This window comes from Herpailurus yagouaroundi, unplaced genomic scaffold (assembly GCF_014898765.1).
Source record: "Herpailurus yagouaroundi ecotype Mexico unplaced genomic scaffold, PumYag 221, whole genome shotgun sequence".
NCBI classification, from domain to species: Eukaryota; Metazoa; Chordata; class Mammalia; order Carnivora; family Felidae; genus Herpailurus; species Herpailurus yagouaroundi.
In genome coordinates, this window is record NW_024412452.1 from 9,292,537 (window position 1) to 9,319,491 (window position 26,955).

The 26,955-nt window shown below is 43.8% G+C and overlaps 1 protein-coding gene across 1 annotated transcript; it reads right to left on the minus strand.

The window, feature by feature from the left end:
* Positions 1 to 6,544: 6,544 nt before the first annotated feature.
* Positions 6,545 to 7,342, minus strand: LOC121019144 (60S ribosomal protein L12-like). The gene has a single exon (XM_040458314.1). The coding sequence runs from the start codon at positions 7,211 to 7,213 to the stop codon at positions 6,716 to 6,718; it is 498 nt and encodes a 165-aa protein (XP_040314248.1). The 5' UTR covers positions 7,214 to 7,342; the 3' UTR covers positions 6,545 to 6,715.
* Positions 7,343 to 26,955: the final 19,613 nt, after the last annotated feature.

The window sequence follows — 26,955 nt, forward strand, 5'->3', positions numbered from 1 at the left end:
GGTTGCTTTAACATATACATATATGTACTTTACATATATGTATGTGTACACACACACACACACACACACACACACACACACACTCCTGGAGGGTCAAATGTTAAGTAAACCATAGGGAACACAAGGTAAAAGAATCCATAGGACTGTTTTAAAGAGAAAGAAAAAAATATCATGAACCTAGCCATAGAAACCTTGGGATGCAGGAATCGCTTAAGCACTTGAAAGTCAACTCATCAGAAAGAGAAAGCATATGGAGAAAAAGAAAAGAAAGAAATAAAAGGAAAAGTGTTTTGGGGCGCCTGGATGGCTCAGTTGGCTGGGTGTCCGACTTCGGCTCCAGTCATGATCTCACAGTCCGTGAGTTCAAGCCCTGCATCGGGCTCTGTGCTGACAGCTCAAGCCTGGAGCCTGTGTCTCCCTCTCTCTCTGCCTCTCCCCCACTCACACTCTGTCTCTCAAAGATGAATAAATGTTAAAAAAAAAATTTTAAGTGTTTTAAATCTTTAAAAGATACAAAGGAATAGTTTACTCTTAATTCAGTATTTAAAGATATTGTTTAGGCAGTGTTCCCAATCCTTCCCTTCTAACTTTGATTGAAATGATAATAATTTGGAGGGGAGTTAAGGTGGTGGATCAGCATGGAGACCCTGAGTTTGTCTCATCCCTGAAATGCAGCTAGATCAGCACTAAAACATTTTGAACACATAGGAAATTGATCTGAGGATTAACACAAACATCTGCATAATTTGAGCCACAGAACTTCACAAGTGCACAGTTCTGAGAGGTGAACTGGGGAAGAGAAAAGCCGTGGAGGGTAGGGAGCTGTTTTGTGGAGAGAGGACAGAGGAAGAGAAAGGAAAACTTCCAAACTCTTTCAATGAAGCCAGCAGTACCTTGATTCCAAAACCAAAGACCCCACTAAAAAGGAGAACTACAGACCAATTTCCCTGATGAATATGAATACAAAAATCCTCAACAAGATACTAGCCAACCAGATCCAACAACACATTAAAAGAATTATTCTTTTAATAATTTTATATTTTTAATAATCCCACCATGACCAAGTGGGATTTATACCTGGGATGCAGGACTGGTTCAATATCTGCAAAACAATCAGTGTGATACATCACATCAATAAAAGAAAGGACAAGAACCACATGATCCTCTCAATAGATGCAGAGAAAGCATTGGACAAAATACAGCATTCTTTTTTGATAAAAACCCTCAAGGAAGTAGGGATAGAAGGATCATACCTCAAGATCATAAAAGCCATATATGAAAGACCCAACACTAATATCCTAAATGGGGAAAAAATGAGAGCTTTCCCCCTAAGGTTAGGAACAAGACAGGTATGTCCACTCTCGCCACTGTTATTCAACATAGTAGTGAAAGTCTTAGCCTCAGCAATCAGACAACACAAAGGAATAAAAAGCATCCAAATCGACCAGGAGGAAGTCAAACTTTCACTCTTCACAGGTGACATGATACTTTACATGAAAAACCCAAAAGAGTCCACCAAAAAACGGCTAGAACTGATCCATGAATTCAGCAGTCACAGGATATAAAACCAACGCACAGAAATCAGTTACATTCCTATATACCAATAATGAAGCAACAGAAAGAGAAATCAAGGAATTGATCCCATTTACAATTGCACCAAAACCCATAAAATACCTAGGAATAAATCTAACCAAAGAGGTGAAAAGTCTATATGCTGAAAACTATAGAAAGGTTATGAAAGAAATTGAAGAAGACACACACACACACACACAAAAAAAAAAAAAAAAAAAAAACCTGGAAAAATATTCCATGCTCCTGGATAGGAAGAACAAATATTATTAAAATGTCAATACTACCCAAAGCAAACTACATAGTCAATGCAATCCCTATCAAAATAACACAAGCATTCTTCACAGAGCTAGAACAAACAATCCTGAAATTTGTATGGAACCAGAAAAGACCCTGAATACCCAAAGCAATCTTGAAAAAGAAAACCGAATCTGGAGGCATCACAATCCCAGACCTCAAGCTGTATTACAAAGCTGTAATCATCAAGACAGTAGGGTACTGGCACACACACACACACACACACACACAAAAACACTCAGATCAATGGAACAGAATAGAGAATCCAGAAATGGACCCACAAATGTATGGCCAACTAATCTTTGACAAAGCAGGAAAGAATATCCAATGGAATAAAGACAGTTTCTTCAGCAAGTTGTGCTGGGAAAACTGGACAGCGACATGCAGAAAAATGAACCTGGACCACTTTCTTACACCACACACAAAAATAAACTCAAAATGGATGAAAGACCTCAATGTAAGACAGGAAGCCATCAAAATCCTCTAGGAGAAAGCAGGCAAAAACCTCTTTGACCTTGGCTGCAGCAATTTCTTACTCAACATGTCTCTGGAGGCAAGGGAAATAAAGGCAAAAATGAACTATTGGGTCCTCATCAAAATAAAAAACTTCTGCACAGTGAAGGAAACAATCAGCAAAACTAAAGGCAATTGACAGAATGGGAGAAGATATTTGCAAACAACATATCATATAAAGGGTTAGTATCCAAAATCTATGAACTTATCAAACTCAACACCCAGTACACAAATAACCCAGTGAAAAAATGGGCAAAAGACATGAACAGACATTTTTCCAAAGACATCCAGATGGCTAACAGACACATGAAAAAGTGTTCAACATTGGTCATCATCAGGGAAATACAAATCAAAACCACAATGAGATGCCACCTCACACCTGTCAGAATGGCTAAACTTAACAACTCAGGCAACAACAGATGTTGGCAAGGAAGCAGTGATAGAAGAATCCTTTTGCATTGCTGGTGGGAATGCAAACTGGTTTAGCCACTCTGGAAAACAGTATGGAGGTTCCTCAAAAAATTAAAACCCTACCCTATGACCCAGCAATTGCACCACTAGGTATTTATCCAAAGGATACAGGAGTGCTGATTCGAAGAGGCACATGCACGCCAATATTTATAGCAGCACTATTAACAACAGCTTGGAAAGAGTAGGGAAAGAGCCCAAATGTCCATCAACTTATGAATGGATAAAGAAGATGTGATGTATGTGTACACACACACACACACACACACACACATAAATACACAATGGGATATTACTCGGCGATGAAAAAGAATGAAATCTTGTCATTTACAACAACGTGGATGGAACTAGAGTGCATAATGCTAAGCCAGGTAAGTCAGTCAGAGAAAGACAAATATTATATGATTTCATTCATATGTAGAATTCAAGATACAAAACAGATGAACATTGGGGCACCTGGGTGGCTCAGTCGGTTAAGTGTCCAACTTCAGCTCAGGTCATGATCTCGCAGTCCGTGAGTTCGAGCCCCACGTCAGGCTCTGTGCTGAAAGCTCGGAGCCTGGAGCTGCTTCGGATTCTGTGTCTCCCTCTCTCTCTCTGCTCCTCCCCCACTCACACTCTTTCTCTCTCTCAAAAATAAATAGACATTAAAAAAATGAAAACAAAAACAAAACAAAACAAAGAAATAATAAAAACTCAATGTTGTCTACAAAATTTTCCATATTTTGGTTCTTCTAACCTTTCTAGTCCCATTTCATCTGTGTGCTCAAGCCATACAGATTTTGTTTCCAGTCTATAGCAATTCTGCCATGAAAGTTTTTCTCATCTTCCTTCAAATTGCAAAAGTCTTCCCCTATCAACTCATCTTCCCACAGAAGAGGTTAAGTTACACATACCACTGAACACCTGTCCTTCATAGTATTGATCACAGGTTGCAATTCTGCATTTACCTATGCGATTATTTGATCAACATTTGACTTCTCTCTTCCCCCCATCCTCCACAATAAGCTCCTTTAAGGGAGTGTCTCTGTCCACTTTTGTTCATTGAGTCTGTGGTACAGTACCTAGCACTTAATGGGTGCTTAATAAATATTTAGTGAATGAATGAATCATTAACTGTGGCTCATCTGGAATTGCCAGCCCCTAAGAAAGCATGTCAGAACCCAGAGAAAGAATTGTTATTTGGAAATGTCTACCAAGGGTACTAGTACTATTGACTCTCGAACAGCACAGGGGTTAGAGGCACCGATTCCCCTGTGCAGTTGAAAATCCATACAAGCAGCACCTTACACAACTATGCTAAGCTTGCAACCTGCATCTATAAGGTTTGCCTCCACTATACTAAACATTGTGAACCCATGTGCCTTCCTGGGCCAAGATGATAATACACATCAGAGCCCAGCAATCTATGGTCTGTGGGCCAAGTCCAGCCTGCCACCTGTTTTGTGAATAAGGCCATGTGTTTATGTATTTTCTATGTAACTTAAAGGTGACTTGAGCAAAGGTTTATCATTATGGAAAGAAAAGCACTATGTCTCAGGATTGCTTTTATTGCTATTTACACTATTCTTGTGTAATCATGTGACGAGGAAGAAATAATCAGTGACCCAATTAATAAATCAATAAGTAGTAATTAAGATGAAAATTATCTACAAATGAGAAAATAAGTAATTTGACCTAGTACAAAGATGGGACAAACAGTGTCTGATAAGAAGTTCCCCCAAATATATATTTTGAATGAAGTAAGGTAAGGTAAAAATATAAGAACAGAAAATACTTATTTGGTTATTGAGGAATTTGGTGAGGTGACGCCTCCCTCAAGTACGTGTAAGTTAAAGAAATAAAGTTATGCTTTATTTGTAGAGAATTAAACCCTACAACTACACAAAACAGATCAGAACAGATATAAAGTCATCTTAAGGAAAAAGAATAAGTCTGAAAGTTTAAGCAAAGAAAAAGATTTAAAGGGTCATCAAAGCAGGACTGGTTGGCAATGAAAGCATAGAAAAAGGGGCATCATGATGGTAAACATCAGCAGAGCCCTTTTAAGAAATGCCCACTAGAGATGGCCTCTCAGCTAATGGTTGTAAATATTCTGGTGCCATAGGTATGGCCATACCTACAGTAAAAAATGACCGTGTCAGGCTTTCTCGGCTTAATGCCACTATAAATTTCAATCATCTAACTTGTTCCCCTCATTTGGATTCCATGCTCACGAAGCAACCTGCTGATAATTTGCCTTCCTCAGAGGTCTGTCTTCAGTGAAAGAACCTGCCAGCCATGTGGAGACAAATATTCCAGACACAGAAGTGGTTCTAATCCTCTTGTGAATTGATAAGTAGACATTCTGGTTTCATGCATCAGCTCTGAGCTTAATTAAAAAGAGAACAATGAGGTGGATCCACACTCAGTGTGTTGACAGATCCAGTTTCTAAACCAGTGGGGTGTGGACCAGACCCTTGGCAGAGGGAATGCCACCCTGTGAGGTATCTCGGGAGATGACCAAATACTCACCCTCTTATATCCCTGCATTGCCTTTGCAATGAAATTCCTCTAAGATTTGTATCTGTCTGGTGACTCTGAGAGCATTGATTTATAGGGAAGGAACCAGATGTGGATTGGCAGATCTCTGATTCTGATTAGAGAAAGGATACTAGAGTGAATTCAGAGCAAAAACGACCCTTTTCACTAACCAGCTAAAGCAACTCCTAATGTAATCGGTGCCTGAACATGTTATTTGATTTTTTAGTTAATTTTGATCAAGAAAATGCCATTTGTATCTCTGGGTTGTGATTATTAAGTATCTTTTCATATCTGTCAATTTTCTCCACTATAAAATGAGGATAATAACCCTTCTTATTGATTTACTAATCATTCATTCAACAAATATTTATTGAGTGCCCACTATGTGAGAGGCACCATGCCAGGCACTGGTGATATTGGGGAAATAGAGATGGTACTGGGGAAATTGGCTTCTAACGGGGCAGACATAATTTAAACCAGTTGTGTTGGTCTGACTAGGCTGCCATAACAAAATACCATAGATTAGGTGGCTTAAACAACAGAAATTTATTTCTCACAGTACTGGAGGCTGTGAAGTCCAAAATCAAGATGTTGGTTGATTTGTTTCCTACTGAGAGCTCTCTTCTGGGCCTATAGACAGCAACCTTTTCGCTGTGTGTGCACATTACCTCTTATTTGTGCATGCACAGAGAGGGAGGGCTCTTTGGTGTTTCGTCTTATAAGGACACTAATCCTATTGGATCAGGGCCCCACTCTTATGACTTCCTTTCACCTTAATTACTTCTGTTAAAGACCCTGTCTCCAAATATAGTCACCTCTATAAAGATTCTATATCCAAATAAGGTCATATTTTGAGGTACTAGGGGCTAGGACTTCAACACATACATTTGGGAGGACACACATTATTAATACCAACTGAATCCACCGTAGCTACACCTTGATTTCAGATGTCTAGCCTCCAGACCCAGTCTATGGCACTTTGTCATGGCAGCCCTAGCAAACGAATACACTAGTGTTCTAGGGTCCAACCTTAGTATCAATATCCTCTCCATCAATTTACTCAAGTAAACAACACTCCTTAAGGCCTGCCCTGATATACCAGGACTCTCAAAGTCATCATGTGGATCAGCCTTTCTCTCCACCATGGCTGTCCCTTCGTTGTTAATGCACTCTCCTTACTGTCCATATGACTACCATCTCCTTGGGAACTAGGGATTAAATGAGTGAGACTCAAAGTTTTGAAAATATAATGAAATCTTGGATTTTTTTCTTGCTTTTATTTCCTTTTTTTCTTGTTTTGTTGCTGTCAAATGATCCTGTATTGAAATATTCTCCTTTGTAGTTCTTAACTAGCTAGGCATTCCACTGAACCACTATTGATGTCATCTATGATGTCATGAGGGTGGCAGACATCAACATTATAGCCCACAGACTGGGTGGTCCCCAGAATCTCTTTAATGTTTCCAGAGAGTCCTCTGGCTAAAAATCGGTGCTGCATCTGCCAGGCAATGTTGACAATCTCATCAAAAGTGATATTTCCACTGTGTTTAATGTATTTCTGCTTCTTTCTGTCTCTTGGAAGTTCCTTGAGGACTTTGATAATCAGGGCAGAAGCAGGAGATACCACTTCAATCTGGAGCTGTCTGTTCCGAATGATCAGTTTCACTGTAATCCTCAGACCCTGCCAATCACCAGTTGCTTTGGTGATATCATCACCAATCTTTTTTGGAGACAGACGCAATGGGACAATCTTTGGGGCCAGGACAGATGTGGCACCCACTTCGCCATCGGTGCACCTCAGGTATACAACTTTGATTTCATTGGGGTCGAACTTAGGTGGCATGGTGGAGGCCACTGGTGTAGGATACACCTAGATTCAGGACAAGCAAAGACTGTTGCACCCTCACCTCCCCTGAGCCAAAAGTCAAAAGTGCTTTTCTTTGTTTCTGAAACTAAGATAGTACCAGGGAAGAATGGAAAGGAAAGCTTACTATAAAGAAATTACTAACTCTAATGGGGATTGACTATTAAGGAGTAAAGAGAAATCTAGGGGTGCCTGGGTGGCTTTGTCGGTTAAGCCTCCAACTCTTGATCTCAGCTCAGGTCTTGATCTCAGGATCGCAAGTTCAAGCCCCGCACTGGGCTCTGCACTGGGCATGAAGCCTACTTTAAAAAAAAAAAAAAAAAAGGAAAGTGTAAAGAATAGACGAATTGCATGTATAGGGAGGAGTCACTACCCCCAGGGCTAGATAAAAAAAACCCAAGGGTGGAACGAACATGGGACACCACCCTTACCACTGGACCTGAAATTGAAACCTTGTTGGACAGGGTGCAGACCTATGACTCAATGAGCAGTGAAGTCATTGACGTGTCTGCTGGAAAGACTTGCTGGCAATTCACCTTTTGGGTGCTTTGGGAAGATGCCTTTGAAGAAGTGTTGCACACTGCCCCACCACTGTGTGCTACAAAAGCCTCCTCCAAAAAAAAGCTCATAGGAACCAGGAAATGCCCCCTTTTTCCTCTAGTTCCCTCTACTGATGAAGCATAACATCATATCATCTGGCTAAGGAGGAACATGCCAACATCACCATCAAGTAGTGAAGTTGGATTTGGAGCTGAGAGGCAACAGACTAATAACAGCACATTAACCCTGGTTAGATCGAATCCCATGCCTATGCTACGCTGACACTCATGCAGTTATGTGTGAATAGAGAAAACAGTATCAATAACAAAAAAACAAACTGACTGGTCTCACTAGTCTTGTCAGTCTCAAGTGGGTGTCAGGGCAGCCAGCAATCCTACCACATTTCCCTGGCCTGCTCCCTCACCTCCTCAGCCAGATGGTGATTCCTCACTCTCATCTCCTCAAACTTGTATCACCTTCTCACCATACACTCACTGTGCCACTGACCTCACTTCCTGTTTCATGGAGAAAATAGAAGCACTGAGAAGAGAGCTTCTGCCAACTCACCACCACACCAACACACCGGGTAGCACCTGTACCCACATACTCTGCCTTCCTACCTGCTACCAGGCTGAGATGCCCATGCCCCTCTCCATGGCCAGCCCCACAACCTCTCTCTATTAGATTCCCATCCCTTCTTTCCTACTCAAGGAAACTGCTCTCGCTCCTACAACATCAACTTTTCCTCCCTCTGCTGAACCATTCCTTTCAGCATACACTTAAAAAAAAAAGGCAACTCTTCACCCCACACACCCCTCCAACTTCTGCCTCGTTTCTTTGCTCTTATTTACAGCAAAAGTCTTTTTAAAACTTAGTCTATATTCATTGTCACCAATTTTTGTCTTCTCAGTCCCTCTTGCACTTACTCCAATGAGGTATTTATTGCCACCAGTCCACTGCAAGAATTTTCAAGACTACCAGTGACCAAGGGCACCCCTGCTGTGCAGAGCCCTGGAAAAGCATTTTGTCAGGGTCCTTGTCTACCTAAACAATTTGACTTTAAAATGTTTTTCAAAATTTATTGGCTCATGTGAGATGTTGACATCAATCAATGAAGATTTAGAATCATCAGTAGCAAAGAGGCATTTACATATTTGTTTACTGGTCTATCACTACATGTGAAGATTCTTCATAGAGTCCAGGCACCAAGTGGTTCTGTTCACATGCAGGAAACATCTCTTTGTGCTCTGTTGGCTAATGTTCTATCTCTCCCAGCAAGAAAAAGACAGCAACACTGTTACTGCTCACAGTGTCATGCTTTGAAACCTGTTTGTACTGAAACAAGATGGTTTGGGATTTGGGCTGTTTGTTTTTCTTTTGTGCCTCTGCAGTTCTCTGATACCATTTATTTAATGCTGATTGCCTCATTACTTATGACGTTGCATCATCCATCATGGCAGCTGTGCATGCTGGCTTCCAACCACTCTATCAAAGGCTATTTCTGTGCTTCATTGATGAAGACCAAATAATGCAAGCCTTACCCAGAAAATGCAGGAAAATATGAATGACAATCCATTTTCTGATTATGTTAAATTTTCTGATTGGAATTTTACAGTATTAACATAGAACAACGTGTCTTCAAACCACGTACTCTCTTTAATTCCTCAGACCGTAATCACTGCATGTTTAGAAGCCAGGGTTGTCTGTACTCCTGCTTCCACGTACCACTACCAACAGGGAGGAAAGGCAGGGAGACATGGAAAGAGCAAGAAAAAGTCTCGTTCATATAAGGAATGTCCATTCCTTTTTGGGGGTCACCATACAGCCAGCCTTCTGGAGTCCCCACCCAAATAAGCACTCCTTAGCCAGTTCGAGAAGCAACAGAAGTCAGGGTATGGGGCCAGTGCTCTACAGCAGCATCCCGTGGCGGAGAGGGCAAGAATGGCTGCAGCTTGCAGGCTGGCCAGGGGACCATTTGCTTAGACAGAAGCCTGGGGGAGCTCCGTTCAGACTTGCACAGGCCCCCAGTGTTCCAGCAACACATGTGAAGGAGGCAGGCTTCCAGAGATGAACACTGGGCCCCCTGCCCTGTCTTGGCTGATGATAGGGGCAGGAGGGGGGCAGGGGAAGAGAGAGCTGGTTACATATTAATTCTAGAAAAGCCCAAATGTGATGTTTCTTCACCTTGTTGCACTCGCTAATTCTAGGCTTCTTCCCAGCTCTGCCCACCACCATCCCCTCTCCTATACTCAGACGTCTTGAGTTTACTACCCTTCATTTTAATACCTAATACATTTCTTTATTTAAACCTTTTCCTATGGAGAAATTCAGATAAGTGTAGAAGCAGATGGAAGAGTACAGTGAACGCCCTCCCTCCCCCCACCCCACCCCCGCTATGTGCCCTTCATCAAAGCTCAGTACCATCAGCTCAGAGTCAATCTTATTCTGGCCAAACTCCCACCTATATCTCCCCTCCTATATTGAGGCCAGCCCAAGTTTGATTTCATCAATAAATACTTCAGTGTATGTCTCTTAAAAATGATCCTTTAAAAAAATATGACCTCGATGCTCTTACCACATCTAGATTTTAGAAAACACCTTAACATCATCAAATATGCAGCCAGTGTTCTCATTTCCATATCTACTAAGTACCACTCATGGTGCTTTGGGAAGGGCACTGGCAGAAGCACAATCTGTGACAGGACAGCAGTGGACCTGGCCGTGGCCCAGACCACGTGGGTGCCAAAGGTTTGAATGGGGGAGGAAATGGTGAGAGATGTCGCATGAGGACCATAGGCGAGTGTCGAGCAGAGGCAGATGGAATTCTCCCCCGTTCCTTCCCAGCCCAATGGGGGAAAGGGGGGTGGCGGGGGACTCGAGGAAAAAAGGGTTGTGAGAGAATAACCAAGTGAATTTTTCTCCTTGAATGCTGGGTAGTTTTTATTATCAGTGAAGAGAAGTGTATAAGTGTCATCTTGGCAGGTTCAGAAGATAAAACTGAATTTCCTCAGGAGGTAACCAATGTGCTGGGGAGGAGACAGGGCAGAAAGAAGTGTTGGATTTGGTTAGTGAATAAGTGTCAAGACCTAACACTGCCCCTTTGGAGAGGGAGACATAAAGGGAAAAGCATGTAGACTTTGTCCTCGCACCAACCTAGGCTTAGAGGTGTGCCAGTTACCAGCTGTGTGACCTGGAGCAACTACTTAACCTTTCTGAGCCTATTCCCTCATCTTAGAACATAAAAGGCCCGTAAAGGAATAGATCCAGGAACACAGGTGAAATGCCTCATCAACCCTTAGCCACGGAGAGCACAGCCACCTGTCAGTTCTTCCCCATCCTCTGTCTTTTTTCCGTTGATGTCTAGATGCAGTCACACAGGTAGCTAAGGAGGCCAGGCTCTGAGAGGGCTCACTATGACAGAGATTCTCACGTCTTTGTCTACCAGGCCGTGTGGTCCAGATGGCTTTCACACAGGCGGGAACTCCAGCCTTTCTCCTCCACTCAAGAAAACCTTCCAGAATGCAAGCGAGGCTGGAGAAATGTCGTCTGGGACTGGGATGTTATGGGATAGCTGAGGACAGCAATGGTGGCTGGCCAATGGAAAGGGCAGGAGAGGCAGCAGATCTGAGGCATCAGGGTGATCGGATAGCCCTGGAAGCTCTGCAAAGCGGGGAGCTATGTCTAAGACCTAGCACAGAGCTTCAAGGGAGTGTGACCTGTACAGTCTCACCCAGTCCTGTGCTTGGAAGGGCCTGCACTTGATTTAATGCTTTGCTGTCACCATCTTGGAATTGTTAAAAATCTTAACAGGGACCCCACATGTTCATTTTGCACAAATCATGTGGCCAGTCCTACCTGCCACCAACCTTCCAGCTGTGTGAACCCCTGCAGCATCCCCAGGGAAGAGAGAAAGCAGACTCCAGCTGATCCAGCCTGGCAGACTTGGAAAGCAGGTGTTGACGAGGAGACAGAAAAGTTGAGGGACCATCACAGGGTTCCAGTGATCACCCATGACATCTAGGATAGGTGGGGAAGGAAGCAAAGCCAGCAGGGGACTGATGTATTAGAAGAAAAGGAAAGTGGGGCGCCAGGGTGGTTCAGTCAGTTGAGCGTATGACTTTGGCTCAGGTCATGATCTCACGGTTTGTGAGTTCGAGCCCCACGTCAGGCTCTGTGCTGACAGCTCAGAGCCTGGAGTCTGCTATGGATTCTGTGTCTCCCTCTCTCTCTCTGCCCCTCCCCTGCTCGTGCTCTGTCTCTCTCCGTCTCTCAAAAGTGAATAAACATTAAAATTGTTTTTAAAAAAAAGGAAGAAGAAAAGGAAAGAGTCTAGAGTCTGCAGGTCTTATAGACACCACCAATTGGAGTGAAGTAGAAGTGTGACTGAGCCAGCACGAGTGATTTTATTATTTACTGCTAATAAAACCTACCCAGCACTCAAGCTGGGGCTTAAAGATTTCAGACGTGGAGCAGATGGTATGGCTGGGCTGCGGCCTCGGAAAGCAGAGCTTAGTGGAGGACCAGGCAAGCTGCCGCTGTAGATGATGGGGTCAGGATGGGGATGGGAAAGTGTGGGGAGAATGGGGGCAGTGTGTCAGTTGGTTGTATAATAATCAAGTGCAGCAGAGTCCTTGATATCCAGAAGTCTAGGCAGCAGGCAGCTCTGGGGAAGTTAATCAGTAAGCACGGGGGGCCCAGCACTATGCAAGTGTTCTGGGACAAAACTGGGGAGGGGAATGCCTGAGCCCCGACAGGTTTCCAGTGCCAAGATTGATGGACCAAAAAAAAAAAACAAACAAAAAACAAAAAACAAAAAACCAATAATAGTAATGGGACACCAGAAAAAAAGCCAGGCAAGCTGCCTGGGAAGACAGGGAAAAGGCTGGCATCTCCATTTCCGCTACTTGTCCCTGTGCACCTACTTGGCACATCCCCCTCCCAACACTTTGGTCTCCCTTGACAGCAGGAGGCTCCTGAAAGGCAGATGCTCTGTTTCATTCACCCGCTTAGCCCTAAGGCAAAGGAAGTACTTGGCACATGGTAGGTGCTGAATAAATGCAGTCTGGTTGGCTGGGCATTAGATAGTTGGACAGCTAGATGGCCACTCAGCTCAATAGTGAGAGAGAAGCCGGCTTGCAGAGTGAAAAGCCTGCATAGTCTGGTACCAGTCGGCAGGGGTTCTAACCCTACCTGGGCTACTTGTTAAATGAGCAATCTTGGCCAAATTATTTAACCTCTTATACCTGAGTTTCCTCACTATAAAATGTAAATTTTAACTTTTTTAATCTTACAATGAGCCTTTGAATTAATGTATATAAAGTACTTAGAACAGTGCTTGACACCTAGCAAGTGTGGTGGACAAGTCATGCACTTGTTATCATTATTTTGACCAATAAATAACATTTTGCGTGTGTGCATGTTGCAGCTGTTAGCCACGGGCAGAGATGTGCCTCCTTCACTTGCTTACACCGGAGGCTTAGATAACACCCAAGAGGCACCGGAACGCAGCAGCCCCTTCCTCCCTCCCTAGTTAACATTCCTAAAATATCTGCAAGGAGGCCCAAATGCACAGGGAGGCCATGCACCTCTGACACAGGCTGCACTTTTGTGGAGAAAAGGCAGCGTGGCCACCCAGAGGCGGGGACCTGGCCTCGCCCCAAGTGCCCGCTCCTCTTGGCGGCGGGCGCTACCTGGAGGCCGTCTCAAGAAATGCGGGGATGCTTCAGGCACTTGGGAAGGTGGCAGAGTCCATGCCTTCAATTTTATCCTTTTTTTTTTTTTTTTTTTAGTTGAGCCACTGCTGTGTGTTAGACTGTGATAACATGGGTAGTAAAAAGCTAACGTCTCGTCTCCCACGACATTTGTGGCTTAATGGAGAAGACAGACCCCCAACAAATAATTCAATGTGCATCACTAAGGGCTGGAAAGAGATAGATACAAAGGAGGGAATAACCAAAGTGGCCATCCCCAAGGTGTTCATTAGTGCCAGAGGCCGTTCAAGGCACTAAAAATAAAAGAACAAAACAAGCTCCTGCTCATGAGGAGCTCATCGCGGGAGGGACAGACAGGCAAACTTAGAGGTAGGGGACAGACCTAAGGATGAGCTGTACTGACAGCTCAGAGCCTGGAGCCTGCTTCGGATTCTGTGTCTCCCTGTCTTTCTGCCCCTCTCCTGCTTGTGCTCTATCTCAAAAATAAATAAACTCTAAAAAAAAATTTTTAACAAAGTAAAAAAGAATGACCGGCCCAGGATCAGAGGTGTGCAGAGTGAGGTCAGGGACATCCTCCAGGAAAACGTATTACTTAACTTGAATTTTAAAGAATGGGCAGAATTTCTCAGAATTTCTCAGGGAGGTGAAGGCGGGGTATCTTTTGTGAAATTGTGGAAGCAAAAAGAAAAGACATGGGTTGGAGAGTGGCAAGTTTCTGTGTTTGAACTACAAGGAGGGTGGAAGGGAAGTGCTGAGACACGGAGCTAGAAAAGGAGTTTGGAGCCAGATCGTGAAGGGCTCCATCTGATGAGTGAAGAAGTTCGGATCAGAGCCAGAGGGTAACAGGGACCACCCAAGGTTCTACAGCAGAGACCTGCGCGGTGGAAATCTCAGCGCGAAATGCATAAGTGAGGGCAGGTGAGGATACTAGCAGCTCAAAGTCTCAGGTGCCGAGAAACAGCTGAGCACTTGGCACCCTCTAAATGCATCAATGGGGTAAGTACTATTATTCCAATTTTACCAATGGGAAAAAACAGGTATCCGTCAAGTGCCGGCTGCCCTGAAGCTAGGTTCAAGCTCCTGGGCCGGCTGCGGGGCCTGAACTCTTCTACGGGCTACGAGCAGAGTCAGCTGCGCCAGGGGGCGGAGGGCTAGAGCCAATTCCCGCTCAGTAGGGGCAATCAACACTACATAATGACTGTCCAGTCTGCAAGATGAAGAACAGCAAAGAGCCGATGGCTAGCTTATTAGGAAAAGTTCGCTTTTGAGATAATAAGTTGTTAGACCTGCAAAAAACCTTATTGCTCATCCAGAACAACCCCCTGTTCTGCCTTCCATTCGGGCACTGAATCAATGCACGGGAGTCTGAGCCACCTCCTCCTTCCCCTCCACCCCTCCACCCCTCCACCCTAACCCCGCCCCGCAGAAGGCAGGGGCCCTGAACCTTCCGAAGTGCAAGCGTCTGCAGGATCAGCAGCCTTATGCGACACCACTTCATCCATTGGCTCCTCTCGCACTACGTGAACAATTTTTTCTCTCTCTTTTTCTACTGAAGGAAACATGCACGTGTTCCCAAAACATGTGTATGTACTATAATTTTTTCCATCTGGAAAAAAGTTTTTAATTTAAAAATTCCTTTGACCCGAAACTTCTCCCACAACCATCATTCTATTACATCAATTCTCTTCAAAAGAGTTTATACTCAGACTGCACTTTCGCTCCTCCTAATCTGTCTTGAACCCACTTCAATCAGTTTCATTCCCCTGATGCCACCAGAATTGCTCTTGTTGAGGTTACTAATCACTCCACATTGCAATCTCAAGTCAGTTGAGAGTTCTTACCTTGGTGACCTGTCAGCAGCATCCGACACAGTTGTGAGTCTTCCTTTGGTGGCTTAAAGCTGTCTACACTTTTCTCTACCTGCACTCACTTCCTAGTGATCTTACCTGGCCTCCTGCTCACAACTCCCGAGTGTATTAAATGTCCAGCCTGACTTTTCCCCAGAAATCAGATCCGTGTATCCAACTGCTGATTCAACGTCTGCACTTGGATGCCTGATGCAGGATATGAAGTTCAAACTCAGTGTGTCCAAAAACAAGCTCAGAACTCTCCCCTCAAAACCCACTCCTCCCACACTCCCTCTTATCTCAAGAAATGAAAAACTCATCTTGCGGTTGCTCAGAACACATCCTGTTATCTGAATTTGTCAGGATACATTTGGTTATGCTGCAATAACAAAGACCCCCAAATCTCAGGGGCAAACACAACAAATGTTTATTTTGTTGCTCATGTCTAGCCTAAGTTCGTCGGAGCTCTACACCTCATGTTCACTTAGGGACCCGACCAAATATTTCCACAGTCTTTGAGGCAGGAGAAGGCATGTTGCAAGGTCTCGCTCTCACACTTCAATGCCATACACATCTCTTCTGCTCATATCTTGTTGTCCAAAGCAAGTCGTGTGGCTTGAAAATGCAACAGGTGAAAATACAAATCTATGTGCCAAAAAAAGAAAACAGCCCAAATACCATGCACAGCCCCCACTCTCCTCCAGCCCTCTCCTCCCCAGCACTACATTTGCAATCCACCAGTAGTCCTGGCCTTACTTTCAAAATAATCCAGTCTGACCTCTTCGAACACCTCCGCCAAGGCACCCACATCCTTCACCTGGATCATTGCGATAGCTTCTTTACTGAACTTTCTGCTTCTGCCCTTGCTCCCCTTAGTCTATTCTCAGCACAGAGAATCACCTGAGTGATTCTTTTAAACACGCCCCCTCTCTTCTCAGACCCTTCCAGTAAGGTAATAAATAAGTCTAATAAAAGAAGACTTAATACAAGTGTTTATGGGGGAAAGGTGTGTTGCCAAAAAATCCACAAGGGCTAGAGCTCCTCCAGTGACTTCATCCCCAGCACCTGCTCTGGTCTCAGCTCAGCTTTCAGAGGTAAACCCCAGCCTTACCTCCGGCTTCCTCCTCAGACCCAGAAGCAGGATCTCGACTTCCTGTGCCAGCAGAGCCTGGCCTCAGCATGGACTGTAGTGCTGACCAGCCGACTCTCCCCAGGTCTTTCTGCAGCACATGGCCTGGCCATGCCTCATCACAGTGTCCTGCATCACAGACAGTCACAAGGAGCAGCACAGCAAGGACACAGCCTAATTGGAATCAAAAGTCATCAATTCCTTCGCAGTTCCACCCAGTTTGCAGGAGTAAAGGACTTTGCTAAGAATGTGTACAGGTTGCCCAAGAAAGTATCTCCAAATGTACTCAACCTGGGCTGATGCAGAACCTCACAAAGCACCCTGTGCTGATCCTTGAGTCCTACGCTTGGGAGGCCCCCAACTTCATGCCCCCACTGTGGACTCAGCTCCAGAATGGCTATATGAGCATCAAAGCTACATCAGCACTTTTACGGAGCCCCTAGGAAGGCCATGGGCTGATATTCAGGCTTCAGACAGTGAAGTGTGTGTGCATAACACCAAATGCATTGTAGTTAACCTGATCATGAACCTGTTTCAGACCCACAGGGGTGATTCAGGACATCCTGCTGGTAACTGCCTCCTCCCTTCATCATTATTTATTCTGTCTATTCATGATTCCCACCAGAATAAAAACATACTGTAACTCCTCCCACCTTGAAAACTAACCTGTCATCCCTGTACCCCTGCTCACATATCTGTGTAATTTTTCTGCTGCTCTCTTACAAAATTCCTCTAAAGATCCAACCATGCTCACTGCCTCTGGTCTCCTTCTCTGCCTTCCAGAAATCACTGCAACTTTCCCCAAACTGCTCTGGTCCAGGTCAGTGATGGCCACCCTCTGCCAAATGCAACGTTCAGCAGAGCACCTCCTTTTCTGCCTCCTCTTCCAGACCCTCAATTTTGGAAATCCTCAAGATTTAGTCTGTAACATCTCTTTTCTCTTATTCATATTCATTTTTAAGGTGATCCCAACCAGTTCCATGATTTTCACACATATATAAATTTAGGACTCCTTAATTTTTTTTTTTTGTCTCAAACTTTAATATTGTCCTGAACTTCAGGCCCACATACCCAACTACCAACTTGATGTTTCTGTCAGAACATCAGATTAGCAGCTCCAACTTCACATGCCCAAAACACAACTGTCTCCTTCCTCTCCTTTCTTCCTCTCTCCTTCCCTTCTCCCTTACCTTCCTCTGTTCCTTACTTTCTTTTTAAATATGCTCTCTCTTTTACTTATAATGGGAAATTTCAAACACCTACAAAATCGATAGACAGATTGGTCTAATGAATTCCCATATACCCATCACACAGATTCAACATGACTAACTCATGGCCAATCTTGCTTCTCTTCCCCTTGAACCTTGCATTATTTTGAAGCCAGTCCCAGACATACAGGCTGCATCACTTTATCCGTGCATATTTCAGTGTGTGTCTCTAAAAGATAAGACATCATTTTAATTTTTTTTTAATGTTTATTCATTTTGAGAGAGAGAGGAGAGAAAGAGAGACAGAGAGACAGAAAGTGTCCACAGGAGCAGGGGAGGGGCAGAGAGAGAGGGAGAGAGAATCCCAAGCAGGCTCTGTGTTGTCAGCACAGAGCCCAATGTGGGGTTCAGTCTGAGAACCCGTGATATCATGACAAGCCGAAATCAAGAGTCAAACGCTTAACTGACTGAGCCACCCAGACGCCCTGATAAGACCCCACTTTTAAACATGACCATCATATCATTATTGCAACCACAGAAAATAACAACTCCTTAATATCATCTAATACCCGTAAGTCACTGTTCCAATTTTCAATGGTCTCAATTTTTTGTAAGATTGCTTGTTTGAATCAGGATCCCAAAAAGATCTACAGTGTGATTGTTTGATATACCTTATAAATCTCTTTCAATCTATAGTTTCTCCCTCCCTCTCTCTTTTTCCTTTTCAATGTTTTTATTAAAATAAGACCATTTGTCCTACAGAGTTTCCTTAATTTAGGATTTTGCTGAACGTCCCACCTGTGTATTACCTACAAATTGGTACTGAGATTCTATATGTGGTGGTATAGTTTTCCATCAGAAGGCACATAATGTCTGTTTCTCTCTCTTTTTGTCATATTCAAAGTTTATGCTCACTGTCTGGGTCTATTACTTCATTAGGATTGCCAAATGGTGAATTTTAAGTTCTATAATTCTTTGTTCATTAGCTGGAATACTTCTGTAGAGAGAGATGTCCCCTCATCTACTATTTGGTTATTCCAAGGTATCGTTTGCATAGGAAAGGCAGTATAAATGCTTGACTTTTTTCCTGTATTAACCAGTTTTCAAAATGAGTTGTCTCCTTACCATTCTCCACCAGAGACCAATGAAGTGACCAAATTTACTGTCACCATAAACTTTTGGATGTAAACATTTTTGAGGCTGTTTCAGTCCATTGCAGTTTCATCTTTATTGGTGCTCACATTATCCCACCTTTAGCACGTGGCTTAGTCCTTTTGACAGGCCCTGAATTATCTTTGCTATTCCTTGCTTTCTGGTATTTTAAGATGCTCTGGAATCATGTGGTGAATTTCCTGCCCCAGATCTGGGACCAGCAAACCTGGAACATGGTATTTCAAGACCACAATCTGTTGCTCCTGAGTTGATTTAAAATAGACCTCTTGATTTTGCTCTTCAAAACCAACCCCTGTCCCGGGGGTTGTGGATGACAACTCCATTCTTTGAGTTACTCAAGCCAAAAACCTTGGAGTCAGCTTTGATCTTCTCTTCCCTTCACACCCCCTATCCATTCTGTTAACAAGTTTATTGACTTTATCTTCAGAACATATCCAGCTTGGGGCACCTGGGTGGCTCAGTTGGTTAAGCGTCCGACTTCGGCTCAGGTCATGATCTCACGGTTCATGAGTTTGAGCCCTGCATTGGGCTCTGTGCTGACAGCCTGGAGCCTACTTCAGATTCTATGTCTCCCTCTCTCTCTGGCCCTTCCTCTCTCTCTCTCTCTCTCTCTCTCTCTCTCTCTCTCTCTCTCCCTTTCAAAAATAAATAAACAGTAAAAATATTTTTTTAAAAAAAGAACATATCCGGCTTGACAGCTGTCACCACTGGTGCTGCTGCCTGCCTGGTCCATCATCTCTCACCTGGTTTACTGCAGTAGACTTATAGCTGGTTTTTCCACGTCTGCCTATTCTCCGCATGGCAGCTAATGTGCTCTTTTTTTTTTTTTTTCAACGTTTATTTATTTTTGGGACAGAGAGAGACAGAGCATGAACAGGGGAGGGGCAGAGAGAGAGGGAGACACAGCATCGGAAACAGGCTCCAGGCTCTGAGCCATCAGCCCAGAGCCTGACGCGGGGCTCGAACTCACGGACCGCGAGATCGTGACCTGGCTGAAGTCGGACGCTTAACCGACTGCGCCACCCAGGCGCCCCTAATGTGCTCTTTTTGAAAACATAACTCTTGGGGCACCTGGGTGGCGCAGTCAGTTAAGCGTCTGACTTTGGCTCAGGTCATGATCTCATGGTTCGTGAGTTCAAACCCCGCATTGGGCTCTGTGCTGACAGCTCAGAGCCTGGAGCCTGCTTTGGATTCTGTCTCCCTCTCTCTCTGCCCCTCCCCGGCTCACACTCTGTCTCTGTCTCTCTTTCTCAAAAATAAAGATTAAAAAATTAAAAAAAAAAAAAAAGAAAAACATAACTCAGATTTTGGTATTGCTTTGCTCAAAACCATCCCAATGACTTCTTGTTTCACTTGGAACAAACTCCAAAAGGCTTACAATGGTTTCAAGGCCTCACCTGACCTGGCTTCCAGTTACCATCTTACCGTGTCCCCTGCCACTCGCCCGTCCATGCACTCTGCCAGCCACACTGGCCCCTCAACAGCTCCTGCCATTGCCTCTGTGTGGGAAGCTCTTTCCCCACATATGCACGTGGCTCCCCCTTTATTTAAAAGGCTTTCTTCTCTCCTCTGTATAGAATAGTCACACTGCCCCGCACCATCATTCTCTATCCACTAACCCTGCTGTATTTTTCTTCATAGCACCAACCACATGTGACATAATATATGTTAGGTGCTCACTCTCTTGCTACAAGGATGTAAGGCAGGAGTTTATGTATTTTGTCCATGACTGTATCCTCAGCATCAAAAACAATGGTCCTAATAATTGTTCAGTCAATATTTTTGAATGAGTGAATTAAGGCAGGAGAGAGGAGGGAACATCTGGGGATAAGGTTGGGCATCTGGGGTAATTTGCTGGTTGAGAAGTGGAAGGAATGAAGGGTTAGACCAGAGAATGAAGCTGCAGATCTGAGGATGTTGGGGAAACTGCAGATCTGAGGGAAGGCCTCCAGGGTGGGGTCCACTTTCCCACTGCCCCTAAGCAGGGAAGATGCTGGAGCTAATGGACAGAAGATTTGACACTCGCCTCTATCGGGTGTCTCTGCCCACTGACAGTGAACTTGTGCAGGGAGGGGCCTGGAGACCTCTGCTTTAGCCTTTGGTGGCTGTGGTGTCGTTCCTCATCTCACTCTACTTGGTGAGGTGTTGCTAACGGGAAAGAACACAGAGCTCTCCACTGTCCCAGACTCTCTGATTAAAATGTCCCTTCGTGGTCTTCAACAAAAGTATCCCTCATCCAAACTACAGACAAGTCAGGATTCAGCACTGAACCATAAGAAAAAAAAATTATTCCAGAGAGCTGGAAGAAACAATGCTACAAAGACAACAGAAACAGTGTGAGCCAGAGAAAAAATAAACACTCCTGAATTTCCATAAACACCAGAGAGCAAGAGAGCCCAGAAGTGTCCGTGTTGGCTAGATGTCAAACAAAGCTGGCGAGGCCCTTGGAAGCGTCCCAGTGAGAGGCCCAGGGCCGTGCAGATGCGAATTTCTCTGAGCGCACTTCTCCATAGCCAGCCTGCTCTCAACTCCCACCACAGCATTCAGGTGGGAAATTTAAAGTATTGATTTACAATAAACCTAACTGAATATGAATTTACTACATTGTTGATTTACAGTAAATAACTGACTTTTCTTTTAGACTGTCCAAGGTAGACCACTTGCCTTGGGAAGTCTGACTATCTCTTTAAGACAATCAGCTCTCTCTCTCATGGACTCGTGCTGTAAAGGCCAGCTGTGCAGGATGAGAACCTGCAAGACAGGGACCCAGAAGTACTGGGGTAACGGTGGAGCGAGGTGGGGATGGGCAGGGCTCTGAATGCCTGTTCTCCTCAGACCTCACCACCCTCATCCCTACCTACCAGTCCATCTTCTGGAGTGTTCAAGCCTTCTTACCGATTTCTCCATCCTCCTCCTTTTTCTTTCCTCTCCTCCTTTGAAATATTGTCTATATGGACACAAAGGAAACATGCATGATTTTAAAATAATCTGCTTGGGAGCACCTGGGTGGCTCAGCCCATTGAGTGTCTGACCCTTGATTTTTGCTCAGATCATGATCTCATGGTTTGTGAGTTTGAGCCCCATGTTGGGCTCTGCGCTGACTGTGCAGAGCTTGCTTGGGATCCTCTCTCCCCCTCTCTCTCTGCCCCTTCCCCCATGCTTGCTTGCCCCCTCTCTCTCAAAATAAAAAAATTTAAAAACAAAATAAAAAATAAAATAATCTGCTGGTTTGGGAGGGAATCTAAATACTCATCCAGTGTCTAAGGCTGGAGCAACCTTCAGTCTTTAAGGTGAGTAGCAGACCCAGAGAGGAGTCTGGGGACCAGGACAACCAGGACACAGACTCTCTGGTGGTCTCTTGGGGGCGGGGAAATGTTCCCCTTCGTGACCACACGAGGGCGCCTCTGAGGCAGAGCTGCTGACAGCGCAAGGATGGGTATTTGCTAAATGGCACATGGGTGCTGCCTCCAGGGGTGCCATCCCCTCAGCAGGCTCTGGGCCAGCCTCTGGTGCCAAGTGAGGTGGATACTTCTGCAGGTGCCCTGGCAGGATGGCGGGCACTAAGGCTTCTCCAACAGGTCACCTGGGCTTGGAAAGCAGGGGTGCTCTATGTGCTCAAAACTGAAGCCCCTTTCTCAGGTGTTTCTGGACTGTGTTGTCTCCAGGGACTCCCTCTCCATCCTGGCAGGGGGGAAGGGCACCCCAATAATACCCAATATCAGACTTATCATCCTCTCGGTGAGGGAAGGCTCAGAGCTAATTTCAGTGCTGTGGCATTTCTTGCATCCAAGTGTTGTGAAGCAAAGTCATACGCTCTTCATGTATAACGTATATAAACTGAATAATACCCATGCGCACAAACTGCCCCCCCTCCCCCCACACACACACACATTCACTCTATGGAGCATGAGAAAATGGACTTAGGGCAGCATCTGGGGCTTGTAGATGTGTAGAAATTTTCCCAGGAAGGGTGGCTTGGTTTTGCTGATAGAAGGAGGAGCTGACCCCTGGGGCAATTCTGGAATCCCAAGGTGAGGACATTCCTGCCTGGCCTGACTGAGTTAAATAGAAAAATAGAAGCTCAGAGGTCTACTAGAACACCCTCCTCAGTCCCCAGGGTCAGCAGACGGCTGCGGATCATTCTGACATTTCCCACTGCTTATTAAGAAGGAATACATTTAATAAAACAGAGAGCACACATTTGTCCCTCAGCAGGCCTGAAGTCCTAGCACTGCCAAGGGTGCTGATAGCTATTTATTTCAGCATTCGGAATGGCATCTTTCGTGCCTCCTTTTCCTGAAAACGGGCTTGCAGCCTGGAAAACAAAGAACATGATGAAGAAAGAAACAGGTTTATCACTAAGTGAAAGAAGGGAAAAGGCCACGTCATCTCCTGATATTGCAGTGAGGAAGGCCTCATCCCTCGCCTGCGGGTGGGATCATGCTCTCCCTCGAGGGCCAGGTTCGTGAGGTTTCCAGCCATGCTGGCATCTGAGCCTGGACCATGGTGCCAGGATTTTCAGGTAACCACGCCAGCAGCAGATGGAGCTTACAAACAACGCAGCATAAATGTTCAAGCTGGGTGGGAGCTTAAATCCTTTCATTTTACAGACCAAGATGGCAGGCCAGGAAGGATACGTGAGCCACCCACATGATGTACAGGGGCAAATGTCACCCTTTGTCCCTATCAGTGCCCTTACCTGAGGGTGGGGGGAAGTGTGTGAAATCTTTGACATCGATTTCAAGAACATTTGGAAACACAGGCAAACAAAAACAACTGCTGTCCAAGAGAAAGAAAATAAAGCTGTACTTCCACCAAGAAGCTCAAAAATGACTTCTGTTAATGCTGTAGAATATATCCATGTTTATGTCTCCCTCTCACTAATTCTGTGCCCAGCACCAGAGAACGAAAACTTCTTAGACACATCTAGAAAGCTTATGGCATTGCCCATATAGTACGCCACAAAGGATGATTTAATAATTCTAAAGACTCAGTATTAAACAGACCATTTCTCAGACCATCAGCCCAAAAAATCAGAAACAAGTAACAAAGTGATAGTTTAAAAAAATATATTACTGGAAACTAAAGAAAAGAATATTAAATTTTAAAAGTTGGAAAAAAAAAAAACCATTTGCCAAATTACTAATTACTTAGAAATTCCAATGCAGTAGGGGTGCCTGGGTTGGGTGCTCAGTTGGTTAAGCATCCAACTGGCTCATGTCATGATCTCACGGTTCATGAGTTCAAGCCCCACTCAGGCTCTGTGCTCCCCCACTCATACTCTGTTTCTCCCTCTCTCTCAAAAATAAATAAACATTTTAAAAATTTTTTTAAAGAAATTTCAATGCAGTATGTAGACAGAGGGAAACTTAACTTCAAAGACAAACTACACAACTCACTTAAAAAGCTGGAATAGGAGCAGCAAAGCAAGCTCAAGAAACAAGGAAGAAATACAAAAGGGCAAACATTAATGAAGGGGAGAAAGAAAAAAAAATTAACAGAACTCATAACCTGATTCTTTTTTTTTTTTTCATAAGCTAATTCTTTGAAAAGATTAATGAAATAACATTCTGGCAAGACTGGTCAAGAAAAGGGATGAGAAAGAGAAATTATCCACTGAAATAAACAAATATACAAGGAAGGGAAGGCATAAGTCCAGACACAACAAAGGTAAAGAATAATGCAATGACCTCTTTGAAGTAGGCTTGCTAACATGTCATATGTACATCTAATCAAGAGTTGAGATTACATCACCAATTTACAGGAATGCAGAGGACAGGAAAACATGACAAACCAGAGAGGCAATCATGGGAAACTAGACAAATGACATGATTTTTTCAGATGAGAGGAAAACAGAGAGCAGAGGGAGCAGCCTGTTATGGAGAGATTAGAAGACAGGTCAATCAAGTGCAATACATAGACTTTGCTTTGATTCTGATTTAATTTTTTTAATGTTTCTTTTTGTTTTTGAGAGAGAGAGAGAGACAGACAGACAGACAGACAGAGCGCAAGCAGGGGAGGAGCAGAGGGAGAGGGAGACACAAAATCTGAAGCAGGCTCCAGGCTTTGAGCTGTCAGCACAGAGCCCCAACGCAGGCCTGGAACTCACGAACCATGAGATCACAACCTGAGCCCTGAGATCACAACTTGAGCTGAAGTCAGACGATAAACCAACTGAGCCACCCAGGTGCCCCCTGATTTAAATTTTTTAAGTGACATTTATGAAACAACTGGAAGTTTAAACACTGGCAATTTCTTGATGTTGAGAAATTATTTAGTAATTTCTGAGAGGAGGTGATGGCATCATGGATTGGTTGAAAAAAGAGTCATTGTCTTTTGAAGATTTATACGGGAGCATCTGCAGTTTTCATGATACAGTGTCAGATGTTGGCCTCCCATTAATATGAGGGGCTGAGTGGGGGGTTATAGGCGAAAAAAGGTTGGCCAGGAGTTAATAAGTATTGAAGCACAAAGGATCCAGTAATCCTTCTACTTTTGAATATGTTTGAAAGTTTCAAAAATAGGGGTGCCTGTCTGGCTCAGTCTGTGGAGCTTGCAATTCTTGATCTCAGGGTTGTGAGTTCAAGCCCCATGTTGAGTGTAGAAATTGCTTAAAAATAAAATCTTTAAAAATATTTTTTAAAAGTCTTGAAAGCATTATGGACATGTGTTCTCTAAACAGTGTAACAATCTAGACGTTATTGATAAATTTCTTGGGAAATATGAACGTCAAGATATAGAATACTTGACTAGACCTATAAGTAACGTGTTCCACTCAACTTTCCAGAGACAGATAATCTTTATCCCATCACAGATTGTTCCAGTAAATGAAAAGAGAGAAGACCGCCCAGCTTTTTTTGCAAAATTAATGTAACCTCGAGTCAAAACCAGATCAGGATGATACAAAGGGTAAAAAATGACAGACCTCTTTCACTTATGAATGAGAATGCAAAAAATAAGATACCAACTGCACTGATCCAACGATGGAAAAAAGATATACTTTATCCCAGCAGTAAAAGATTTGCCAGCAAATGCATTGATGTTATTCATCACAGCAAAGACCAAAGAAGAAAAACCATGCATCTTTTTCAATAGATACAGAAAAAGCATTTAGTGTATACAACATCTATTTAAGATTTCATAATTAAAAATCTTACAAACTAGGAATAGAAAAAGTAAGTTCCTTAAATCGATACCCAACACCTACATCAAACATTTTTCCTTTTTTTTATTACATGTTTTAATGTTTATTTATTTTTGAGAGAGAGAGAGAGACAGCACAAGTGGGTGAGGGACAGAGGGAGAGGGAGACACAGAATCCAAAGTAGGCTCCAGGCTCTGAGCTGTCAGCACAGAGCCCAAGTGGGGCTCGAACCCATGAATAGTGAGATCATGACCTGAGCCAAAGTCTGACACTCAACCAACTGAGCCACCCAGGCACCCCAAACATTTTTCTTAATGGAGAAAATTTAGGCATGTTCCTTTGAAGACTAGGAATGAGACAAGTATATACTATTACTGCTACTGTTTAACAAACAGTGCTGGAGATCCTAACTAATGTGGTAAGAAGAGAAAAAAAGAGGTAGAGCAATTTGAAAGGAAAGATAAAATTTCAATTATTTATAAAATATATGGTCATCTACATAGAAAAAACAAAAGAATAAAGAACCTATCATAATTAATAAAACTGAGCAAGGTTATCAGAAACAAGATCAACCTACACAAATTTCTAAAGCTTATCTACACCAGTGGTTCTCAATGAGGAGCGATTATGCCTCTCAGGTAGGGTTGACAAATTTACCAAGTAAAATTTAAAAGGACACTCAGTTAAATTTGAATTTCTGATAAGCAATAAATAATTACGTAGTAAGACATGCCCGTGCAATATTGGGGATAAAATACTGGGTGTCAGTTATTTATGTGACAGCCCCATCCCCAGAGGACATTTGGCAATGTCTGAGGACATTTTGGCACAACTGGGGAAGGGGTGCTACTGGCACCTGATGAGTGAAAGGCAGGAATGCTGCTAGCATCCTACAACGCACAGGACAGTCTTCACAACGAAGGATCATCCAGCCCCAAATGTCATAGTGCTGAGGCTGAGACACTCTGC